We start from the raw sequence: 22169 nt of genomic DNA, 5'->3' as shown, positions 1-22169 counted from the left end.
TAATTAAACTGCCATAAGAAAGACAAACAGAAGGGAAAATTCAACCAGTTCATGAAAGGCATTATACTTGGGTAATTTGAATAGATTTAGTAATATGAACAAATGTTATCTAGGGTTACACCAAATTCTCATCCCCCCACCCAAATGTTTGGAGTAGAAGGGGGTTTTCGGCAGGGGTGGAAAATACCTTTTGGGGATTTTTTTTACTGACTGATCAAAGCCATTTTTGTTTCCTCTCTGTTGTTTCTTCAGCATCATTTTCTTCTCCATCACAAGGACCATACATACTGAGACTATTCCCATGATCACTGGAAAGCGGGCTAAAGGAGCTTAGCGTGCTTTCCAGGGGTCGAGGGAACCACCGCAGGCAGCACGTGGGAACCACCGCAGGCAGCACGTGGTGACACATGAGTAGATTTCCGACCGGGAGGCTGCAAGCAGCCTCCCAGGCTTGGGGGTCTCTCCAGGATGCCCCACACACTTGCTAAGCCCGCTTTCCCCACAGAATCACATCAGGTGCTTCACACACTTTCTGTGAAGCGCTTCAAAGAGTAAGATGATGTTACAATAGTAGGTGAATTCAGATGACCCACTGCAAGTCAGGAAGCAAGGAACACATTGGGGAAATGTTGATACATAAGAGTTTGCACTCCTGGCAGGCATGACATCTGAACCCGCCCAAGTCCAGTTCCTGCCCCCCTTCTCCTGATATTCTATTCCACTTCTGTCACCAAGATTTGAAGTTGCCTTGACAAAGTTGGTAGAATCTCAGCAATGAAGCACAGGAACTAGACTAGGTGGATTCAGACATCATGTCTGTGTAAACATGTGTGCTCACGTACCAACATTTTACCTACAGCTTCCCTGCTTCTGACTTGCAGTAGGTCATGTGAACCTGCTCATTATATGGAAAATCAGGCTTGGCTATTAATGTTTTCACTGAGGACAAATGAAGCAGCATCATCTTAACAGGAGGAGGGGACATTATAGTATTTCTACACTATGCTGAAGCTGGCATTATTGCCCCTTTCAGTGTAGCCTAGGAAGGTCACCATGCAGCCATGGCAACATGAGGGTCCAGTTCTTCTCCCAACTCACATACAGTGGAAAATCATTTCTGCCCGTTTCTGTGCCCAACCAAACGATCACTGAAAAAGGGTACTGCTTTTTACACCAACAAAAAGGTTTGTGAAAAGGGACTCCCTATTGTAGCTCAGCCAGATGTCTATCTGTACAATACACACTGCATTGGGTATTTTCTGGAACTTGCAATACTGAATCCAAAATCGGCATTGGCAAGGTTGTGTATGTGCACTTTTTCCTACAAAAAAACCCCCTACATTTCAAGAAAACTGAAAAGCAGAGTATCTTTGCAAACACACAAATCTGCAAAAACTGTAAAGTAATATATAATTCTTTAAAAGTACTGTACTCGGTGTTGCACACTGAATTTTAAAAAAGCATTAACAGCTGTATTATACACAAGATAAAAATTATACTTGCCTTTAGTCACCTTTGCACTGAAATGTAAAATACTTTACAGCATTATATTATCATGTACCTCAAGGGTTGAAGGTTGCCCATAGGACATACAGTGCTTTCTTCTGCTTGCGAAGACTTTAAACTACTCAAGTATCACTACTAGGCTTATTGAGATTCCTGGCAACTTCAACATTTGAGATTAAAAACCTCAGAAAAAAACAAGTCTTTCTAATATAATATGTATACAAGATTAAGCTGTTCCCACGCGCAGCCTAACCCATGCTAGGCTGTGCGTGAGAGCCACTGGGATAGGGCCCAATTCTGGTGGGCAGCACCACCTAGCCCAGTTTTTTTAGCCTGGCTGTTACCTGAGGTTAAGAGAGAGCGCGCTCCCTTAACTCAGGCTTGCTGCTTGTGTGTGAGCTTGGACTACTTCCAGCCTGGCCTCACACAGAGATGGGCATCTAAAGTGCCCGTCTCTTGGAGGAATGCCCCAATGCATTGTGCATGTCGCGCAGTGCATTGTGGGATTCCTGGAGGCTGGGATGCATCATCCCGGCCTCTGGAGATGCACACTGCTCCATGCAGCGTTGCTTGTCTAAGAGCGCAGTCCGTGCTTCCAGAATCATAACTTAGTTTGTCTTGGGGGAAGGTGAGTAAAACAAGCCTTCGCCCCCACCCACCCGCTACACTGCCTGCCCGGTTGTGTGAATGACCTCGATGTATGAATAGCATTTACAAAGGAGACAAAAATAAAGATGATTGTATGCTTTAGGTTGATCATGGCAATATTACTGAATGTGCCTTAATGTTCCAAGATTAGGTTGTATCAAACAGAACAAATACATACGGTGTGCCCAGGTTAAGCACAGAAATTTTCTTGTAGTGGATTCTATGCAAATTTCTCCAAGAGATCCTTCAAGAAAGACATGATGTTTTCTTGTCTAGAGAGATTAATCTCTATTGTTACCAGCCCTGAATTACCAAAATGTTTAGTAAATAATGTAGCTATTATTAATCTTGACTTCACGTGTGCAGTAATAGAAATTAAAGTGCAATGAGAAAACAATATAAGGTTTCTGTGAATTCCCACATCCCCACAACCCCATGCAAGTGCCTACTGCCTTTATAGGTTATGATACGCTGAGACTGGTTGTGACACCCAAACTCACCAATCTCGGCATGTTCTAACCTACTTCCATCTGGGAACCTGACACCTGTAACTTATATCCTGGCAAAAGTCGGTTAGGATATGTTGAGATTTGGGGGTTTGGACATCCTAACTAAGCTTGACATATTGTAACTTACAAAGGGAGTAGGCACTTGCATATCCCAGGAGTGCATACTCCTGGGGCTGTAGGAGCTTGTGCAAACCTCAGGAGCTGTGTTGTGTGTGAACCCACCCAATCAATGCTTGTAAATAATTGAGAAAATACAACCCCCAATATTTTCAACATGAGACAATGGCGTTTGAAGCAATATTGTTGAAATAGCCAAACCATGCGTTCTCACAGATATATCAGATCTTCTTACATCTGGGCAAAGCAAGGATCGTGCTTACATTTTAAAGTGAGAGGGGGGCGGGGAAGGTGAAGCTTCCAATTAATAGTGGGAAATATATTTGGAGAAATCTGGATAAATATATATCGTGCTTAGATGGAAGGGAAACTTGTAAAATGATGGAGCAATAGTACTTAACTATTACTCTCTCTCTCTCTCTCTCTGTGTGTGTGTGTGTGTGTGTACACACACACACACACACACTCACACACAGACCACTTGATATTGTACATCTCTAGAATGTGTAAATAATATTTAAAAGTCAAAAGAGATTAAAATACATGAGACACAATAAAACCAATAGCATAAAACAGTTATGAAAACAAATTATTGAAATTAGCCTGCGAGGTGAGTCTTGAGGGTCTTCCTGAAAACAAACAGAGAAGGAGATGATCTTATTTCAGCAGGGAGCATATTCCAAAGCCCCGGGGCAGCCACAGAGAAAGCCCAGTGGGGGTCACCACTAAATGAGCTGATGGCAACCATAATGGGCCCTCTCCAGAAGATCGTAACAGGTGGCAGGGTTCATGACAAAGGAGGCACCATCTTAAATACCCTGGACCCAAGCCATTAAGGGCTTTATAGGTAATAAACAGCACATTGTATTTCACCCGGAAACATTGGCAGCCAGTGCAGTTCTTTTAAAACCGGTGTTATGTGGTTCCTTCTTCTTGTCCCAGAGACCAATTGTAGTTTCCGGACTACGGCAGCCCCACATAGAGTGCATTACAGTGGTCAAGCCTGGAGGTTACTAGCATATGTACCACTGTTTTAAGGTCATTCACCTCTAGAAATGGATGGAGCTGACGTATCAGCCAAAACTGATAAAAAGCGCTTTTGACCACTGCCTCAACCTGAGAAACCAGAGACAGCTTTGGGTCCAGGAGCACTCCCAAGCTACGTACCTGATCTTTCAGGGGTAGTGTAACCCCACCCCTGAAATAGGCAGATCTAAACCATCTCTTGGGTTCCGACCCCCACAGTCAGTACGTCTGTTTTATTTGGATTCAACTTCAGTTTGGTATCCCTCATCCAGCCCATTACTGCCTCTAGGCAGGCATTTAGGGAAGATATGCCATTTCTTGATGAAGTCGACATGAAGAAATAGATCTGGGTGTCATCAGCACCAAACCCTGCACCAAACCTCCTGCTGATATCTCCCAGCGGTTTCATGTAGATGTTAAAGAGCATTGGAGACAGTATGGATCCTTGAGGAACTTCACACTTTAGTTCTTGCTTTGCAAAATAACAATCTCCAAGCAATGCCATCTGGAATCTACTGGAGAGGTAGGAACAGAACCACTGTAAAACAGTGCCACCCACCTCCCTCAGGTTGTCCAGAAGGATACCATGGTCAAGGGTATCGAAAGTCACAGAGAGATCCATCACACTCCCTCTGTTGATTGCTGGAGATCATACATCAGGCCGACCAAGGCAGTCTCAACCCCATAGCCCCCATATCAAAGTTCTATGGAAACAGCAGTAAAAATTGTTGGAAATGTGGGCAGGGAAAAGTGTTGTGGTGACGCTGATCCCAGCTGCAAGGAGGCATGCTACAGCTCCATGAACCCACATTTTGGAAGAGCACTGGCAAGGGAAGAGTGGTGGGGCAGGGGCTGGCAGGTAGGCAGCTCCTTCCCTGCCCCTTAAAGAGATCCCTCCCAATCAGCAACAGTTCTAATGCCAGTTGCTGGAACCGGTTTGACATTCCTAGAATGGAGCACTGCACGTTTCCATGCACATCTCTATACTGGGGTACTCTAGGATCTCTCTGTAGTGCGAGTGTGTCTTCCTGGGCCACATCCACTTTCTTAGTTAGGATGTCAGCCAATGAAGTCAGAAGCTGACATCTTGACAAGCAAAGAACTCATGTTTCTAGGGCCTTTGAGGACATGATGGGAGCCCTCGTGCAACAAAACCTAACAGAGTAAGCTGCTAATTTAGCCTAGTCATAGTAGCTGGAGGTGCAGCTCCTGATGGCATCGACTTTTAGCATCAGCAACCCTATTGACCCCTAGGGGATCTAGGGGTAGAGATAGTGAGCAAGGGGATTCCCTCTCTTACTATGCTTTTTCTACTCTACTTCCCCTTTGATGGTCTGAGACTGATGGTCTCAGGTTTCACCCTCTCACCTGGAGAGAGAGACTTCTGTCTTCTCCCTTTCCCATATCCTGTATGTAGGTATGTAGCAAGGTATGTAGGCCTTCTCTATCTCCCTGGTGGATTTCCTAAATAAACTACTTTATTTAGAACTCTATCTCCATGTCTCCAGACAATATTAATTAGCAGTGTTCTCCTTACCTGTGCACTTCTGCTGCAGCTGGGGTAGATAAAGAAATCTCTCGTCCAAGCTCTCTAACAGGGTTATGGGGCCAGTGAACCCAGCGAAAGCACTCAAAGGCAAACATAGCCCAGGGAAAAGCAGACAAAAAGGCATAGTTAGTAAGTGGAAAGCCTGCTTGGTTGGAAAGGAGTTACAGAGAAAAGGCTGAGAGCTTCTTTTGCCATGGAGACAGCAGCATAGGGACAGCCAGCTATCCCAAGGTGGGATGGATTTAATTATGAAACGTGGCCATTCAGGATGGAATCCTTTCTCATGGCTCAGGGACTGACCTGAAGCAGCTGGAGAACAAGGAGCATGGGATGCTAAAAATAGAAAAGTCTAGAGACTCATCTGCTTGCACATGAGTGACCTAATCATTGTGCATTTAAGACCAGGGTAGCTAAGGAAGCTTGGGAGACTTTAAAACGCTTGTATGCTAGAAAGACAAGTAATACTAGCATTGGTCTGATTATCAGACTGTGTAATATGGAAGTCAGAAAAGGACAGAATTTAACTGAGCGTGTTAATCAAATCCTAGATATGCACAAGAAAATGTAGGAATCCCAGATGAAGCAATCAAGACAGTATAATGGTGATGATATATGCATACTTCCATTCTTCAAGCAAGTTTTTTTTAGACCTCCTTCATGCATAGATAAAATAAAATCAACAACATATCTTCAAACACGTTTCATTGTCATGTTTATTTGCTCTTTACTGGCCTATACATTTCATTGCCCCTCTCTCATTTCCTCCTTAACATTAATGGATGGATGTAATTGTTCGATATACATAACTATGCCCTTGAGCTGTCCCTGTGTGTCCCTACACCTAATCTGGTTGGTGGTTCACAAGTTAGCCCACTTGTTCCTGAAATGTTCATGTGTCCACCAGCTTGAATCATGGTGAATGCCATCATTACAAACTAAGCCACTGAGGTGTCCCTATGTGTCCCTACACCTGTAGGAAATGTGGTTCAAATTGGTTAGGTGGTTCACAAGTTGGCCCACTTGCTTCTCACATGTCTGCCATCTTGAAATCAGGGTGGATCACATTATCACAAACTACACAATTGAGGTATCCCTATGGGCCCCTACCACTGTACCCAATTGGGTTCAAATAGGTCCAGGCATTGAAAAATTGATTGGGGGAGGGACACACAGACACATGGACTGGACACACACAGAGAATGCCAGGTGATCTCATAAGCTGACTTTTCTTAAGGAAAGTAGGCTAACAACGGGGCCAATGGCTAGCCTACTAGATAAAAGATGTGTTTATCAGATCATCATATTATATAAGATATATATTAATGATATTTTGATCATTACAGAGACTGTAGAACATATGGACTATATGAATAGGGAATGGAATAGACTGGGGTGTGTAAAATTGACCAGGGAACAGCCAAACTGTCAGGGATGGTTACCATTCCTTGAAACAGAAATATGGATTAGAGAGGATGGTATTGAGACCAGGTGGTATAGAAAACCATCAATGAAAGAGTTAATATTCAAGTCAGCACATCTGATTGATTGATTGATTGATTGAGTGCCGTCAAGTCGGTGTCAACTCTTAGCAACCACATAGATTCTCTCCAGGATGATCTGTCTTCAACTTGGCCTTTAAGGTCTCTCGGTGATGCATTCATTGCTGTCGTAATCGAGTCCATCCACCTTGCTGCTGCTCATCCTCTTCTTCTCTTTCCTTCAATTTTTCCCAGCATTATGGACTTCTCAAGGGAGTTGGGTTTTCATATGATGTCTCCAAAGTATGATAGTTTGAGCCTGACCATTTGTGCCTCAAGTGAAAATTCTAGATTGATTTGTTCTATGATCCATTTGTTTGTTTTCTTGGCTGACCATGGTATCCTCAAAAGTCTTCTCCAACACCAAAGTTCAAAAGCGTCAATACTTTTTCTATCTTGCTTCTTCAAAGTCCAGCTTTCGCATCTAGAGAGTGTCACGGGGAAAACCATTGTCCGAACGATTCTAATCTGTTTAGGTATACACACGTCACGACATCTAATATCCTTTCCAAGGCCTTCATTGCACCCCTACCAAGTGCTATTCTGTGGTGTATTTCTTGACTGCTGGATCCTTTACTGTTGATGCTTGATCCTAAAAGGCAGCAACTATTCATCATTTCAGTCTCTTCATTATCAGTTCTGAGGCTGGTTGCTGTACCCGTTGTCATTAGTTTTGTCTTCTTTACTTTTTTTTTTTACACTTATATCTCGCTCTTCCTCTGAGGAGCTCAGAGTGGTGTACATGGTTATTTTTATCCTCACAACAGCCCTGTGAGGTAGGTGAGGCTGAGAGATAAATGACTGGCCCAGAGTCACCCAGTGAGTTTCATGGCTGAATGGGGGTTCAAATCCAGGTATTTCTGGTCCTAGTCCAGCACTTTAACTACTACTACTACTACTACTACTACTACTACTATTTTTACATTTATATCCTGCTCTTCCTCCAAGGAGCCCAGAGTGGTGTACTACATACTTGAGTTTCTCTTTCACAACAACCCTGTGAAGTAGGTTAGGCTGAGAGAGAAGTGACTGGCCCAGAGTCACCCAGCTAGTTTCATGGCTGAATGGGGATTTGAACTCGGGTCCCCCCGGTCCTAGTCCAGCACTCTAACCACTACACCACGCTGGCTCTCTATGCTACACTACACTATGCTGGCCATTTTTTCAGTGTGCTGCTGGACTTTCATTACTAGAGCTTGCAGATCATCTGCATTCACAGCTATCAGAGTGGTGTCATCAGTGTAGCACAAGTTATTGATGTTTCTTCCTCCAACTTAAAAACCATGCTCATCTTCTTCCAATCCAGCTTCTCTCAGTATATGTTCAGCATATAAGTTGAATAAGTATACAACCTTGCCTTACTCCTTTGCCGATCTGGAACCAGTCTGTTTCACCATGTTCTGTCTGGACTGTGGCTTCCTGTCCTGTGTATAGGTTTCTCACTAGTAGTGGCTATATACTAACCCAATTAGTAGGTTTTATGGATTCAGACTGGGCTGAGGATCAAACAGATCAGAAGTCAATCAGTGGTTATGTATTCTTTTATGGTGGTGGAGCAGACAGTTGGCATAGCTGCAAGCAATCAATATTTGTTCTCTCATCTACGGAGGGAGAATATGTATCTGACACTCAAGCATGTCAAGAGGGTGTGGCTACACAAGCTAATGTCAGATTTCAACATAGATGAACCAAAACCCACTGAGGTGTTCGAGGTTAATTAAAGGTGCATCTAGATCTCACAAATGGAGAAAATTAAATTTAGAAGAAAACACATTGAAACAAAATATCATTATGTGCGGGATGCACAAGAAAAGAGACTTCTAAACTTGATGTATTGTCCAAGTGTACAAATGGTAGCAGATGTGCTAACTAAGCCGTTGTCCAGGGACAGTTTCAAAACCTTGAGAGAGAAGTTGGGACTTATAGATAGCAGCATGAGCTGAGAAGGAGTGTTGAAGCTAGGACCCTGGCAGCATCAGCTGTCAGCTGCAATGTCTCATAGTGACGACTGGGAGGGTGGGGTTTAGGGTTATGGATAAAAGTGCTGGACTCCTCCCCTCTTTGTTCTTCCAGTGTTAGTCTCCATTTTGTCTCTGCAGAGATGGCTTGTTTGTTTTTGTCCCTCTCTTCAGCCATGAGCTATAGTTAAAATAAGCTGCAGGATTTTTCACATTTGTTTGTAACCCCCTTTTTTTAAGAAATCCTTGTAGTTCTTCAATACTAAAGAACGGTCTCAAGACCTCTTGCTTTGCTGCTTTCTCACCAAACTGGTTTTGGTTTGCTATTCGAGGATTGAACTGCCATTCTTCCCCAACATACTCCCCCCTTTGTTAGACTGATAGTGTCAGGTTTCACTCTCTCACCTGGAGAGAGAGACTTCCTGCTTCTCCCTGTCCTCTCCCTGTATGTAGCTAGCAGCATGGCATGTAGGCCTTGTCTATCTCCCTGGTGGATTTCCTAAATAAACTACTTTATTTAGAACTTTAACTCCATGTCTCCAGACCATATTAATTAGCAGTGATCTCCTTACCTGTTCACTTCTGCTGCAGCTGGGGTAGATAAAGAAATCTCCCTTCCAAGCTGCCTAATAACTGGAAAAGCAGAATAATATCATAATTGCATCAGTCAACAGAGGTTGACTGTTGCTAGGCTAATTTTAAAATACATTTGTTTGAAAATTGTAAAAGTCACAACAATGATGCTTGTTCTACCGAAGTATTGGGGCTATTCTCACGATCAGCAAAAATTGGGCTAGGAGAGCCTAGCCCGATTCTTGCTGATTGTGTGAACCACTGGGCTCGTAGTTGAGCCCAGTGGCTTACAAGTGGCTAGCCCACTTTTTTAGCCCTACCCTTAGCCCAGATTTGCGGAGCAATTGCTCCGCAAACCCGGGATTCCCGATCGTGAGTACTCATGAGGAGATCCCCAGAGGGGAGGCAAAAAGCCGCCTCCCAGCTCCAGGGGTCTCGCCAGCATGCCCTGCGTGCTCGTGCAGGGCATGCTGGAGCTTCTGGGGGACGATTGGCCCCCACTCCCCCCAGCCCCCACCGGCTCAGTCACGGCACTGGCAATCGTGTGGGTGGCCGATCTGGCCGCCCATGGGCTCCCTCCCTGCTCGTGTGCAGTGAGAGCGGGCTTAGCCCGCTCTCCCTGCGCACTCACAAAAACCAGGTCTCACTGATCGTGAAACCCGGCTCATTGAGTATGTAACTGAATGCAGCTATTGGACTGATACTGAAATCTGAGAGTTAGGAAAAATCCCTATAGCTGCAGATGAAAAATAGAAGTAGGAACTTCTTAGGAACCATGGTTTCTTTGGATCATTTCAACTTCTTCAGAGCACAGATAAAGTATTGCTGCTATTTGTTGTCTAGCTAAAGACCGACCTCTGCAATAGGATTTGTTTTTTAAAAAATGCTTTATAGGCTGGACTCCATAACTTCAGTGCTTGATCGCTGGTCTTTGTACTTCACTGAAATCTTATCATGGGAGCTTGTTAAACAGCACTGCTGTCTGCAGCCCCAGAGCCTGCACCAGTTCACCTTTCCCTAAGCTAAATCACAGTATTACTGAGTCCTAAATTGGAACACAGATCTACAGGATACAGAATTGTTGAGCTGAAATAATTTCTGTTGACCATTCCTTGCATCAGACGGTTGTAGTGAAACCTACATAGATGAACCATAGATTGCTCAGGGCATTTTTGGAACCCAGGTTCCTTGGTTCACTCTCTGTTGAGCCTGTCATGGGTAGAAGCCTGTGCCTAACTGCCTGAGGGCCTCTACACGGCAGAACAAAATTCTTGAGCCGCTATTGCTTGGTCATTCTCTGTGTGGACTTGGTGTGGCTAACTCCTGCGTCAGACTGCATGGGAAACCCAGTGCTCCCTTTGCTAACAATGTGTGTCCGTTTTATCAATAAACTTTATTTTTTTGTTTGTTTCAAAGCCTTGTCTCTGAGTCTGTTATTTCTCTGGAGTACCCTAACATTGGTCTTTGCCTACTTCCAGACTGTTGTCTGTTTGTTATTCACACTTGCAGGTGTGGTTTTGAGCAAATTCCCACAAGTTAGATCAAAGGCATAGATAACACACGTGTGCACCATAGACATGTGTGGGCAACTGCAGTAACAGAGTCAGCTGTAATTGGATACTGCAGCATAGTCATGATCAGTCCCAAGTGCTAGATTTGGGCCTTACAAGAGTGCTCTACATCTTCCATCCCTCTGAGAATGTGTTAAACAATCTCTCATACACCGTTATAACCATTGTAGTGATCAGCCTCCCCTCCTTCTAAAGAGTTAACAGGGAGTGAACCCTTATCTCGACTGACAGGCTGTTGAACTCCAGGGCAGCCAATCAGTACACCAGGTGGGTGGGATCTAGAGAGCAGTTGCTGGGAATTCTGGGAACAAGAAGGGCGGTCTGTGCTGGAGAAGCGGTTTCTGGAAAGGCTTGGTGAGGGGCATGTAGTTTTTGCTCACTCATGGTCAAAGCCTGCATGGAGATTTATCACATGGAATAACTGTAGATCCTTGAGAGACAGGATTGCAGGAAGCTTGATTTGCGTTGGGTGAGTTTTCAAGTAAAAGGGGATGCAGCATAGGGAACAGTTTGTTAGTCAGATTTTGCACCAGAAACTTATATTTCTTTGTGTGTGTGCTTTGCATATTCCTGATACTGTTCTATTATTTTTTTTATCTGCAACGTAATTCAATAAGATACAAAAGCCTAATTCAACATAATTCAGCGTAATTCAATAAGATACTTGATCCACATAGGGTATTGCAAAAGACTCTGTAAACTTTTAAGCATGCCTAAAAGCAACCTGGAAGCCTAAGACAACCTATTTTTGTAACCTACTAAGTATTTTTGAGTGTATTTAAAACCTAAAAGCCTCAGACCGAAGCAGTCTGTAGTAATCAAATATAACTGGTTTTTTTGTTCTTTTCTTTTTAAAAGCCTCTCAGAGTTGGTTTTTAACTGAAGGAAAAGTGAGGGTGGAAAGAGGATTTCTCTGGTGCAAAAGCACCCTCAAGCTCTCAGCAGCTATCAGTTTTCTCATCCCGTATAGGCCTATACATGGAAGGGTTTTTATTTTTATTTTTTGTATTTGCCCAATACCCAGTTAGAAAGTGACCTTGGATTAAAGCACCCAATCAACTGGCCCGGTTCTCTGCAAGCTTTAGGGTGTTTGGTGGCAGCATTTTAAATCTACCAGAAATATAGAAAGGTTTTATGAGAAGCCCACCCAGGCAGCTCAGCATTGATGACTCTGCATTGTCACGTGAGCTCGCTCTGAGACAAAGGCTATAATCTGCTACAACCATGACAGAAGAAATCCTTTCAATGACCTTTCGAGATCCTTGGTAGGCTTGTTTAATTTTAAAATCTTTACAAAGGTGCTCATTTCTTTGTAATATCTGCCATAGGCAACATTATGGTGTTGTGCCTGGGTGTTTGTGGTAACATTAAGGTGGTATGGCTCAGTGTTTATATTTCATTCCAAAATTAAATCCTTGGGTCAAGAGCAGCTGACTGTTTTGGCAAAGTTTTTTTTTTTTAAATACACACTGTATTTATTTATACTGTATTTATTTGAGGTAGAAAGTTCTAATGAGAGCTAAAACGGTTTTATATGTATTAATTAACTGTTGGAAAGGCAAACAAAACAGGAACATTAATATCTTCTAACAAAAAAAATGCAGCTAATAGGAAAGCTTTTTCAGAGGTGCTACTGCATATTGTACTTTGTCACTGGCATTATAATAAAAGCCCATTATTGGTAATTTAAAAAAAGTAATTAGGCAAAAGGGCTTATAATTACATCTGTCTGGTTCATAGCAAATGCAGCCTGGCTCATAAATATTTTTGAGAGGGCTTTTGTACCAAGCACTGAAATACAAAAGTAAATGACAAATTCATAATCTTTATCCTGTGAGACTATTCTGGTTCTGGCACATTACTCTAATAGGGAAAATCAAAAATAAAATATTAAAAAACAACTTTCCTTTAAAAGGCTAAATGGTAGCCTTTCTTTAATAAATTGCCAGTTCACACACTTCCTTCTGTAAGAACTGGTAAGAAATCTGTCTGGGTCGGGCAAGCCAGGTTCTAGGGACAGAAGAGTCTGTTTTTTTCAAGACCAATTACAGTAGGTTACGACTTGTTACTGCCAGTACTTACCATAACAATACCTCCAGACTGCTCTGCAGTACACATGCTCATTATAGGTGCCATGCCAATGGTAGTACCCTGAAAATATACTCCACTGAAGGAAGAAGATAAAGAAAAAACAATACATTAACCTTTTGAAGGCAGGCTTCACACATAACCAACCCACACTTACAGTAGAGGCTGTCCACATGAGCAGTCTGGAGAGCCTAACCGGGCTCTGCGGGGAGAGCAGGCTTAGCCATATCAGCTGCCCCCATGACTACCGCCTCCATCACAGACCCAGTAGGGGCAGCGGGGATCGGGGGCCATCCAGCCCCCAGAAGTCCCAGGATGCCCCACGCGAGTGCACGGGCCATTCTGGGGAGACTCCTGCTGCCGGGAGGCTTGTTTTAGCTTGCCAGCGGGGGTCTACTCATGACTTGCTGCAGAGTGGCGCCATGCTGCGGCATCTCAAGATCAGGAAAACATGCTCCACTAACCTCATTTAAGGGGGAGGGTATTTTTGGAAGCTTGCTGCCAGGAGCCGCGTGGCTCCCATTGCAGCACATGCCTGGGAGAAACCAGACAAGGCTCCCTTGGCCCTATTTCTCCTGGTCATGGGAATAGCCTCTTAGTGGTGACCCGAGTGTGTCTTTTTATTTATCCCACAGAAGAGAATGGTTGACTTGGGGAAACAAAGCACTGAATAGCGGGGCAATGCTATAGTAGGGATAAAACCCATCTAAATGTCTGGCCCCCACCAAGGGAATCCCATGGGGATGCAATGTGTCTCGCATTCCATTATTCTGGAGTCCTGGCAATATATTGGTCTTATACACACTGGTCTATACACACACACACACACACACACACACACACACACACACACGCCATAAGTAGTATATTACTAGTATAACACTAGTATAACACTATCCATTAACAATCTAGAATTTCTAGAATTTCTAGAATATTATTTAAAATCCCGCAGACTCCCTTTTCTTGGAAACACTTTCACAGAGTCCAGGTCTTGAATCCATGGGCATACCTCACTAGTTGTGCATTGTCATGAGGTTTACGAGGTAGCAGTTTCAACTTTCGCCAGTCTAGAAACTCATGGAGGCTGGTGAAGGGGTCTTGGGTTATTGTGCACTTATCCACATCATTCCAGATTTCCACTCCAACAAGTGCTATTCGAATATTTAGTGGCCTATAGAACTGATGTGAAAAGCAAACCAATATTCTGAATTCTATTCATGGCATTTCTTAAATTAATAAATTTGAGGGGGGAAATCAAGAATGTAAACAGCTATGATAAAAGCTTGGATCCAATGATATTCTCCCCAATCTTTTCACTATGTGCTGTTGGAGGGTGAGTCAGTGCCTTCCAGGTACCTTGATATACCTATCCCCTTCCAACACCCCTATGCATGGTCATGTTTTAAGAAGGTGTGCACATATAAAATCAAAACATATTTGATTACCCAGTCGTAAGTGGAAAATCAGTTGCACCATTCAGGCTTATGTGTGTTAGGTTTTACTCATGAATGCCCTATTCAAGCATTTATATACACGGACTTGAAGGTATGACAGCTGTGCCTGGTAGGTAGAATGATTTTGTTTCACCAACATTAATAATGACAAGGTTGGGGAACATAATATCCAATCTAGGCCACAGTTTAGTTCTCTGAAGAAAGTACTAGTTCAATATGCCAAGGTCTGTTCACGGCCAACTACCCACTGAAAGAGACTAGAAAGACATTTTAAAACTTACACATCAGCAACCTATAGTTTGGCTGAGGTGGACACATTTCTCAAACATTGCTCTTTTGTCAGAATGAACAGCTATTTACTAGGTTTTATACTTTTTTCTGCTCTAGAATATCTGAAATACCTTTCTAGTTTCGAACATAAGGTTCATAACAAATGAATCTTTGCTTCAAGCACGCTATATTCCTCAAAGTGGCCATTCAAAGTGTAACATAATTCTTTTAAAGCCTATAATACTGAAATAAGAAGATGTGGCTGGGTTCAGACATAATGAAAATGTCTGAACCAAGGCTTGTTTAACTAACCCATGGCTTGTTTAGCTTATCCATTTCACATCACATCTGGACCTGAGCCTACTTACATGCCATCACTTGTTTGAGACCAACAAACCAGATTTGAAACCACAGTTTGAAGCTGGTTTGTAAACAGTTAATGCTAATTGTGGTTTGTTGTTATATCTGAACTAATAGACCACTGACAAACCACAGTTAGGGCAAGTGCTCTGCCTCTGGAGGCTGTTGCATTATAGAGATGGAAATAAACATATGAAGCTGGAGTCTAGACAGAAAACAAAAATCAGACAAGCAGCTCATGGTTTCCTTGTTGTATGTCTGAAGCTCAAACCATGGTACAAGTTCTTATCTCTAGTAAGCAGAATCCACATTTTTTATATTACAATTAAGCCACATCTATAAAATCTGGACCACGAGCCTGATGAATTTTATCCTGCTTACTTTACCCAAGTAGTCTACTACTGGCAGTGGTGCTCTTACCCCTAGACTTCGGCCTCTTACACCTGGGCCGAAGTCCAGGTCCTCCACACTCCCTGGGGGCCTCCAAATCCTCCTTAGTCTGTCCTGGGTGGTGTGGTCACCACTGGCCCACACTGTGCCAGGTGGCCGAGTGTGATTATGACCTGTGCTGGGTGCTTAAGAGACAGGGGGGAGTGAAGAAAGAAATATGTGGGATGGGAATGCATTAAGTTGTGTCTTGAAATGTTTCTGCTAATGCATATTTGCAAGAATATACCTGTTTTATATCCTTACATTCTTGTGAGTTCAGTTGCTATTTGTGCCATCAAGGACCCACGTGTTTCTCACTGTGTGTCTGTGTAGAGGGACGATGCCTAACTTGCAGGGGGCAGGGGGGCTCCAAAGGCCTTTAGGTCCAGACTCCAAAATTACCTAAATCGGACCTCTGAAAAGTATACAGTGTACTGTGCTTGATTGGCCAGCAAACTCGCCTGACCTGACCCCATAGAGAATCTATGGGGCATTGCCAAGAGAAGGATGAGAGACATGAGACCAAATAATGCAGAATTGCTGAAGGCCGCTAATGAAGCATCCTGGTCTTCCATAATACCTCATCAGTGCCACAGGCTGATAGCATCCATGCCACGCCGCATTGAGGCAGTAATTGCTGCAAAAGGGGCCCAAACCAAGTACTGAATACATATGCATGCTTATACTTTTCAGAGGTCCGATATTGTTCTATTCTTCAATCCTTGTCTTCTTGGTTCCATGTAATATTCTAATTTTCTGAGATTGTGGATTTGGGGTTTTCATGAGCTGCACGCCATGATCATCACAATTATAACAAATTAAGGCTTGACTTATCTCACTTTGCATGTAATGCGTCTGTCTCATATATCAGTTTCACCTTTTAATTTGCATTACTGAAATTAATGGACTTTTGCACAATATTCTAATTTTCCGAGTTTCACCTGTAAGAGCTGGATGGTACCCTTTAGGAAATATACTACTTCACAATAATTCATTAGAACACTTTACCTTATCAACGTAGTTTGCAATTTCTATCAGCCTCAGCTTCACTTTCTCCATATCCTTACCCTGTCTCTGAAACTAGAAGAAATCTTGATGTAACACTGAATCATCAACATTTGTATTGTATTCATTATTCTTCAGGCATCATTCGCCATTTCCAAGAAGGCATTAAGACTGACATCTGGGTTTTACATACAAGAGGGGCCAGAGGCAAGCTCCCACTACTTACAACAGAACCTATATATGCCTTAAAATGAGCACAGATTGTGTGAAAGGATGTAGTTTTTCAAATACCAAAAAAAAAAAAAAAAATCCAACAAAAGCCCCACTCAAAAATCCCCTACACCCACGCAGCTGTCTCATTGGGACCCATCTTATTGTGCAAAGAGAGAGGCTCTCCTTTTAGCTGTCTTTCTGCCAGAGGAAGAAAGCAATTCTGCTATTTAACCAGGGGTGTTCAAGAGGCAAAATCTGTCATTTTGAAATGGGGGAAAATGCAAATTGAGAAATATTTCAAAACAAGGTTTTTCATTTTTGGTTGCACATCAGCAAGTTGAGCTACTTTCGACAATCTGTCTCGTCTATTTGTTTTTGAAGCTCTTTTGCAAATGCTCAGCAATTTATTCAGTCTTGCTTAATTCAGTAACTGGCAAACTACATCTGAAGAACCAATATAATAAAATGTTGCCATTTATGCAAGCCAGCCACAGTCTTCTTGGGTCAAATCATGAAATGTAGGCTCAAGCACCCAATTCATGTCCACTGAACAGCTGTAGAAGTCCTCCATTTTACAGAGTAATACCTAAACTTGGGAGACCTCTTATCCATGTTGGGTTGCCAAAATGTCATTACCTGAATATGGAACACAAGTGGGGTATGTGTGTCTTGGGGTGGGGGGTCATCTAGGGTAGGGCAGGCAGGGCACGTGCCCTGAGCGCCACTTGAAGGGGGGCGCAAATTCCTAAAACTATTTTTTTTAATTTAAAAAAATGGCCACCACAAACAAAATGGCCACTGCACATGCTCAAATGGCCTCTGTGAGGCCCTAGGCCATACCAGGCCTCACAGAGGCCATTTGAGCATGCACAGTGGCCATGTTGTTTTCAGCGGCCATTAAAAAAATTATTTTAAAAAATGGCCACTGCACATGCTCAAATGGTCTCTGAGAGGCCCTAGAGGCCAGCAGTAGGAGGGGTAACCTTTGCAGATGCCCCCCTCCCACGGCCTATAGGAAGCGCCCCAAAGGGGCTACAGGTTAAAAAAAAAATTTAATATAATATAAGTCACTGTACACATATTAAGTTTGGCACTATGTACAGAGAATCAGGGCTTGTGAATACTGATCTGAAGCTTATGAGCTAAGACTGTATTCATTTGCTCTTACTTTGCTTCTTATGATAAGTGAGTTAAATGTGGTGTCTTAATAATATGGCTATTAATGGTGAGTTTGTCTTTGAATCAGTGTGAAATCCTTAATATTAAGGCCCACTGGGAATTTCTTGCTCTGTTTCTCTCATTTTAACTATCTTTCTGAAATACTAGAATAAATTCCAAGCAGTGACACAGTTTACTCTGCATAGCCTTTAATTATTTTCAGAGTATCTGGGAAAAGCCAAATTCTCCATTTATTTTTAAAACTTATGTAATAGTGATGCTACAATGCATAGTAGAGAATTAGACAGGCACTTCTGTTTAGTTTTCCAAGTACACCTCCAGATAGTATTTGGGTATTTCATGAGCCCCAGCATACTGAAATTTGTAGGTTTCCAGCATTTTTTGGTCTGGCTACATCCACTGCTAAATAGTTTTTGAAATTTTAAAAGATTAACAAGCTTGACTTGTATTTTTGAGCTGATATTATGGTAAAGTAATCTGAAAGTTGGGTGTCAGATGCTTGGACAGGGGGCGCAATTTCAGTGCTTGCCCTAGGCGCTATTTTCCCTGGATACGCCTCTGGTTTCAAGCCCTAGTTCAGATTTGGGATTGGGAGCTTTAAGAAAAAGGAGAGCAGGTCCTTACATGCTCTACACCACCCTGTGCAGCTTCCTGCTGGGGCAGCACCCACCCAAGTACCCCCATGTGGCACCAGCACGCACATGGCATCCTTGCATGTGTGGGCACCATTTGCGAGGTCAGCAACACCATGCTGACCACACAAATGGCACCCACACATGCACTGCCATGTGCATGCTGGTGCTGTGCAGGGGTACTTCAGCCGAGTGTCAAACCAGAAGGAATCTGCATGAGGTGGCAGATAGCAGGCAAAGACCTGCTCTTCTCTTTCTTAAAGCTCTCGCTCCCCGATCCCAACCAGGTCTTGAACTGCTGCTGAAACTGCAGTTTGATATATCCCTAGTTTCTGGACTATGTTTTAATCGGAAGCTTTTACCCTGTCACGGCTTCCTCCACAGAACCCTGGAAAATTGTAGTTTTCTTTCCATGAATGCTGAATACTCTCTGTATGAGATCCCCTCTTCTTTACAAAATTATTATTTCCAGGGTCAATGGGATTTGAGGCAAAGGCAATTTACTGAAGATCTGCAGAGCATGTGAGTGAGTCAAGGGATAGTTAATATGAATTAACAGGAACAGGTCTAGTGCTTTTCCTTTCTCTTTTGACTTCCTCTTCTTTTTTGTTGAGGAATTGGCAAGGGATACACATTTTTGTGACTTCCTACAAATCGTAGAACGGTGATGGCAATGTGTCTACCATAGATTCAAAAATAAGGATGTATGCCATATACTTTGTAAGAAGTAGCATTCTTGGAAGACTTCTCAGTGTAGGAGACAGGATCATAATATGCCCCTCTAAAACAAATGCACAGGAAATGTAGGAATAAAACTGAGTCATGGCTCACTATGCTAAGCCTCAGAAAATGTGAGCTTACTCCAGAGCATATTTTTTGTACTAGTTCAAAAATACTCTCAGCTCTAGAAACATGCAGAGTAATAATGTCTCTGAGCATATGAAGAATGTATTTCCCTCACTTCTAAACAGTCAGTTCCAAATATGTGTAGTTTAAAGGCAGGGTTTGCAGGGAATTGACTTCAGCACCTCTGTTTCAATAAATTATTTGATGTTATATGGCAATCCTAATATCAACATGCTCCCCCCACCCAATGCTGACTGTAGATCTTTGAATCACATATCTCTTCTAAACACCAAACGTACGCATCAAAACTCATAAGAATTTAAAATATCTGTCTCACAACTCTGATTGATTCCCCTGGGTAGCTCATTTGTAAATGACTGTGTGCTTAATGTAATGCATACACAGGGGTCAACAAATATGTCTCCAGGCTACCAGAAATGTAATTCTGGCAACCAGCAGAGATGAACATATGACACTGTCTTGAATCAGACAATTTAATCAATCTAGCCTAGTATTGCCAGCTCTAATTGGCAGTGGTTTACAGTCTCATCAGCGGTGCTCTTTGGACCAGAACTCTGCTTCAGAGTGTGGTCCTACATCCCCCGAGGACCCCAAAATGTCCTGCTGGGGATCTGGGTGGTGGCCACTCCGCCAACCTGTGCTACACCCTGCAGCAACTCATCCAACTGCCGATCATGCATGCTTGCAGGACTGGGGTTGATCCTGGCGCTCCATTGGGTAGCCTGGGGTTTACCCCCTGGCTATTACTGGGATAGAAGGGAACAAGTGCGCCCTTCCACCATGGTCCCCAGTTGTGTGTATACAGCCCGAGCAGACACAGAGCCAGGCACCTAGAACACCTGGCTTGTGGGGAAATCCACCAATACTCCAATACAATGGAGTATCCACCAATACAATGTGCGGAGCATTGAGGGATTTCTGGAGCCTGGGCTTCATTTTCCCAGCCTCCAGGTGAGCAGACTGCTAGGAGCCACATGGCCCAACTCAAAGTGAAGACTGTCTGGGGGGAAGGTAAGATAGATCCTGCCTTCCCCTGCACCCTCCCAACCCTGTTCGCATGTCGTGTGAATGACCTTAAAGTCTATCAAAATGGCATCAGACCACATTTTGTGATGGGACACAGCATCAGTGTCATGGGCTAGAGGCTCACAGGCAGACTGACACACACACCTCTTGAGGTCTACACACACACCTCTTGACACTGTTCCTCCTCTGTAAAGATCTGGTCCAGAGTTGACAAAGAGTTAAAAAAGGAATGTATTGAATTTGCTGACTCTGTGGAGCAGGATATGACAAATCCAAGCTTCACTGACCAGTGATTTTCCTGACCAGTAGGAATAATGGTTGGCTACCAAGGCTACCCAAAAATTGCAGGGTCCTTTGCATGTATTACTGCATTTGTTCGACAGTGGAGGGTTCAACTTACTAGGCATTTTGGTTCTAAATCCAACATATATGCTAATCTTGTGTGAACATCCTCTGACATTTCCTGAATCAAAAAGGATATTTTTGGACCTTCAGTAACCCTAGGATTTACCCTATTTGACATTGCTTTCTAGGGTTAGTTGTGGTCTGTGGCACACAGCTAAACAGTTGCCAGATAAGCCCTTATACTGCTGGCCTTTTATCAGATATTGCTGACCAGTTTTCTACACATTACTCCTTTTGCCAATTGTCCTCACATCTGTAGAATTTTATTTAAATTATCTTTTAACTATTGTGGATAATGATATTATCTCTGTCATGGCCAGATTCTGTTATATTATTTGTAAAATGCATACTGTTTTATTGTTAGTGTTTGCCGGGCAATGACCGAATAAACATATCTCTCTTCTCTCTCTCTCTCTCTCTCTCTCTGTATGTTTCCTTACTGTCTTCTTACTAGGCCCAGCACCAAATAACAAAACAGGTTTGAAAATATGCTCAGAATAAAAGTGGTCTTTAGCATATTGCTTTAGCGCATTGCTTCTGCAAATTCACATCCAGCTGAGTTGTCTAGGGTTGTAAGGGGGCAAGTTCATACCCCCTCTGCCTTGAATTTGAATTTGGAACCATCTATCACTTGCTGTAATGTGTTTAACAACTTTTTTTTGCAGATAAAATATCTTGTATTCGTGCTGAACTAGACTCCACAGTTACTGCAGAGTCTATCGTAGAGGTGCCCAGCAACTCCCCTTGTAGGATTGAACTGGATCATTTTTAGTTTGTTACTTCTGATGATGTGGACAAACTGCTTCGGACTGTGCGCCCCACCACCTGTTCTCTTGATCCTTGCCCAACTTGGCTTATTTCACCTGATAGTCATATTATCAGAGATGGTCTGGTAAATATCATAAATGCTTCTCTGAGGGAGGGCAGGATGCCTCCTTGTCTTAAAGAGACTATTATCCGACCATTTTTGAAGAAACCTGCTTTGGATCCCTCAGAGTTAGCTAATTACAGGCTTGTCTCTAATCTCCCTTGGTTGAGCAAGGTGCTTCTCAGCTCCAGGCAGTTTTGGATGACACAGATTATTTAGATCCTTTCCAGACTGGCTTCCGGGTGGGCTATGGGGTTGAGAGTGCCTTGCTTGGCCTGGTGGATGATCTCCAATTGGCAATCTACAGAGGGCGTGTGACTCTGCTGATCCTTTTGGATCTCTCAGTGGCTTTCAATACCATTGACCAAGGTATCCTGC

General features: G+C 43.1%; 1 protein-coding gene across 1 annotated transcript in view; it reads right to left on the bottom strand.

The window, feature by feature from the left end:
- ADAM12 (ADAM metallopeptidase domain 12) overlaps positions 1-22169 on the bottom strand; it is a 407749-nt gene that overhangs the window by 103853 nt on the left and 281727 nt on the right. Inside the window, exons 8-10 of the mRNA XM_053312884.1 lie at positions 16605-16676; positions 14093-14262; positions 13078-13162 (exon numbers count right to left, since the gene is read on the bottom strand). Of these exons, the coding sequence (XP_053168859.1) occupies positions 13078-13162; positions 14093-14262; positions 16605-16676 (327 nt within the window). The remainder of the gene's footprint in view (positions 1-13077; positions 13163-14092; positions 14263-16604; positions 16677-22169) is intronic.

This window comes from Hemicordylus capensis, chromosome 3 (genome assembly GCF_027244095.1).
Source record: "Hemicordylus capensis ecotype Gifberg chromosome 3, rHemCap1.1.pri, whole genome shotgun sequence".
NCBI classification, from domain to species: domain Eukaryota; kingdom Metazoa; phylum Chordata; class Lepidosauria; order Squamata; family Cordylidae; genus Hemicordylus; species Hemicordylus capensis.
This window is presented reverse-complemented; position numbering and strand designations above follow the sequence as displayed.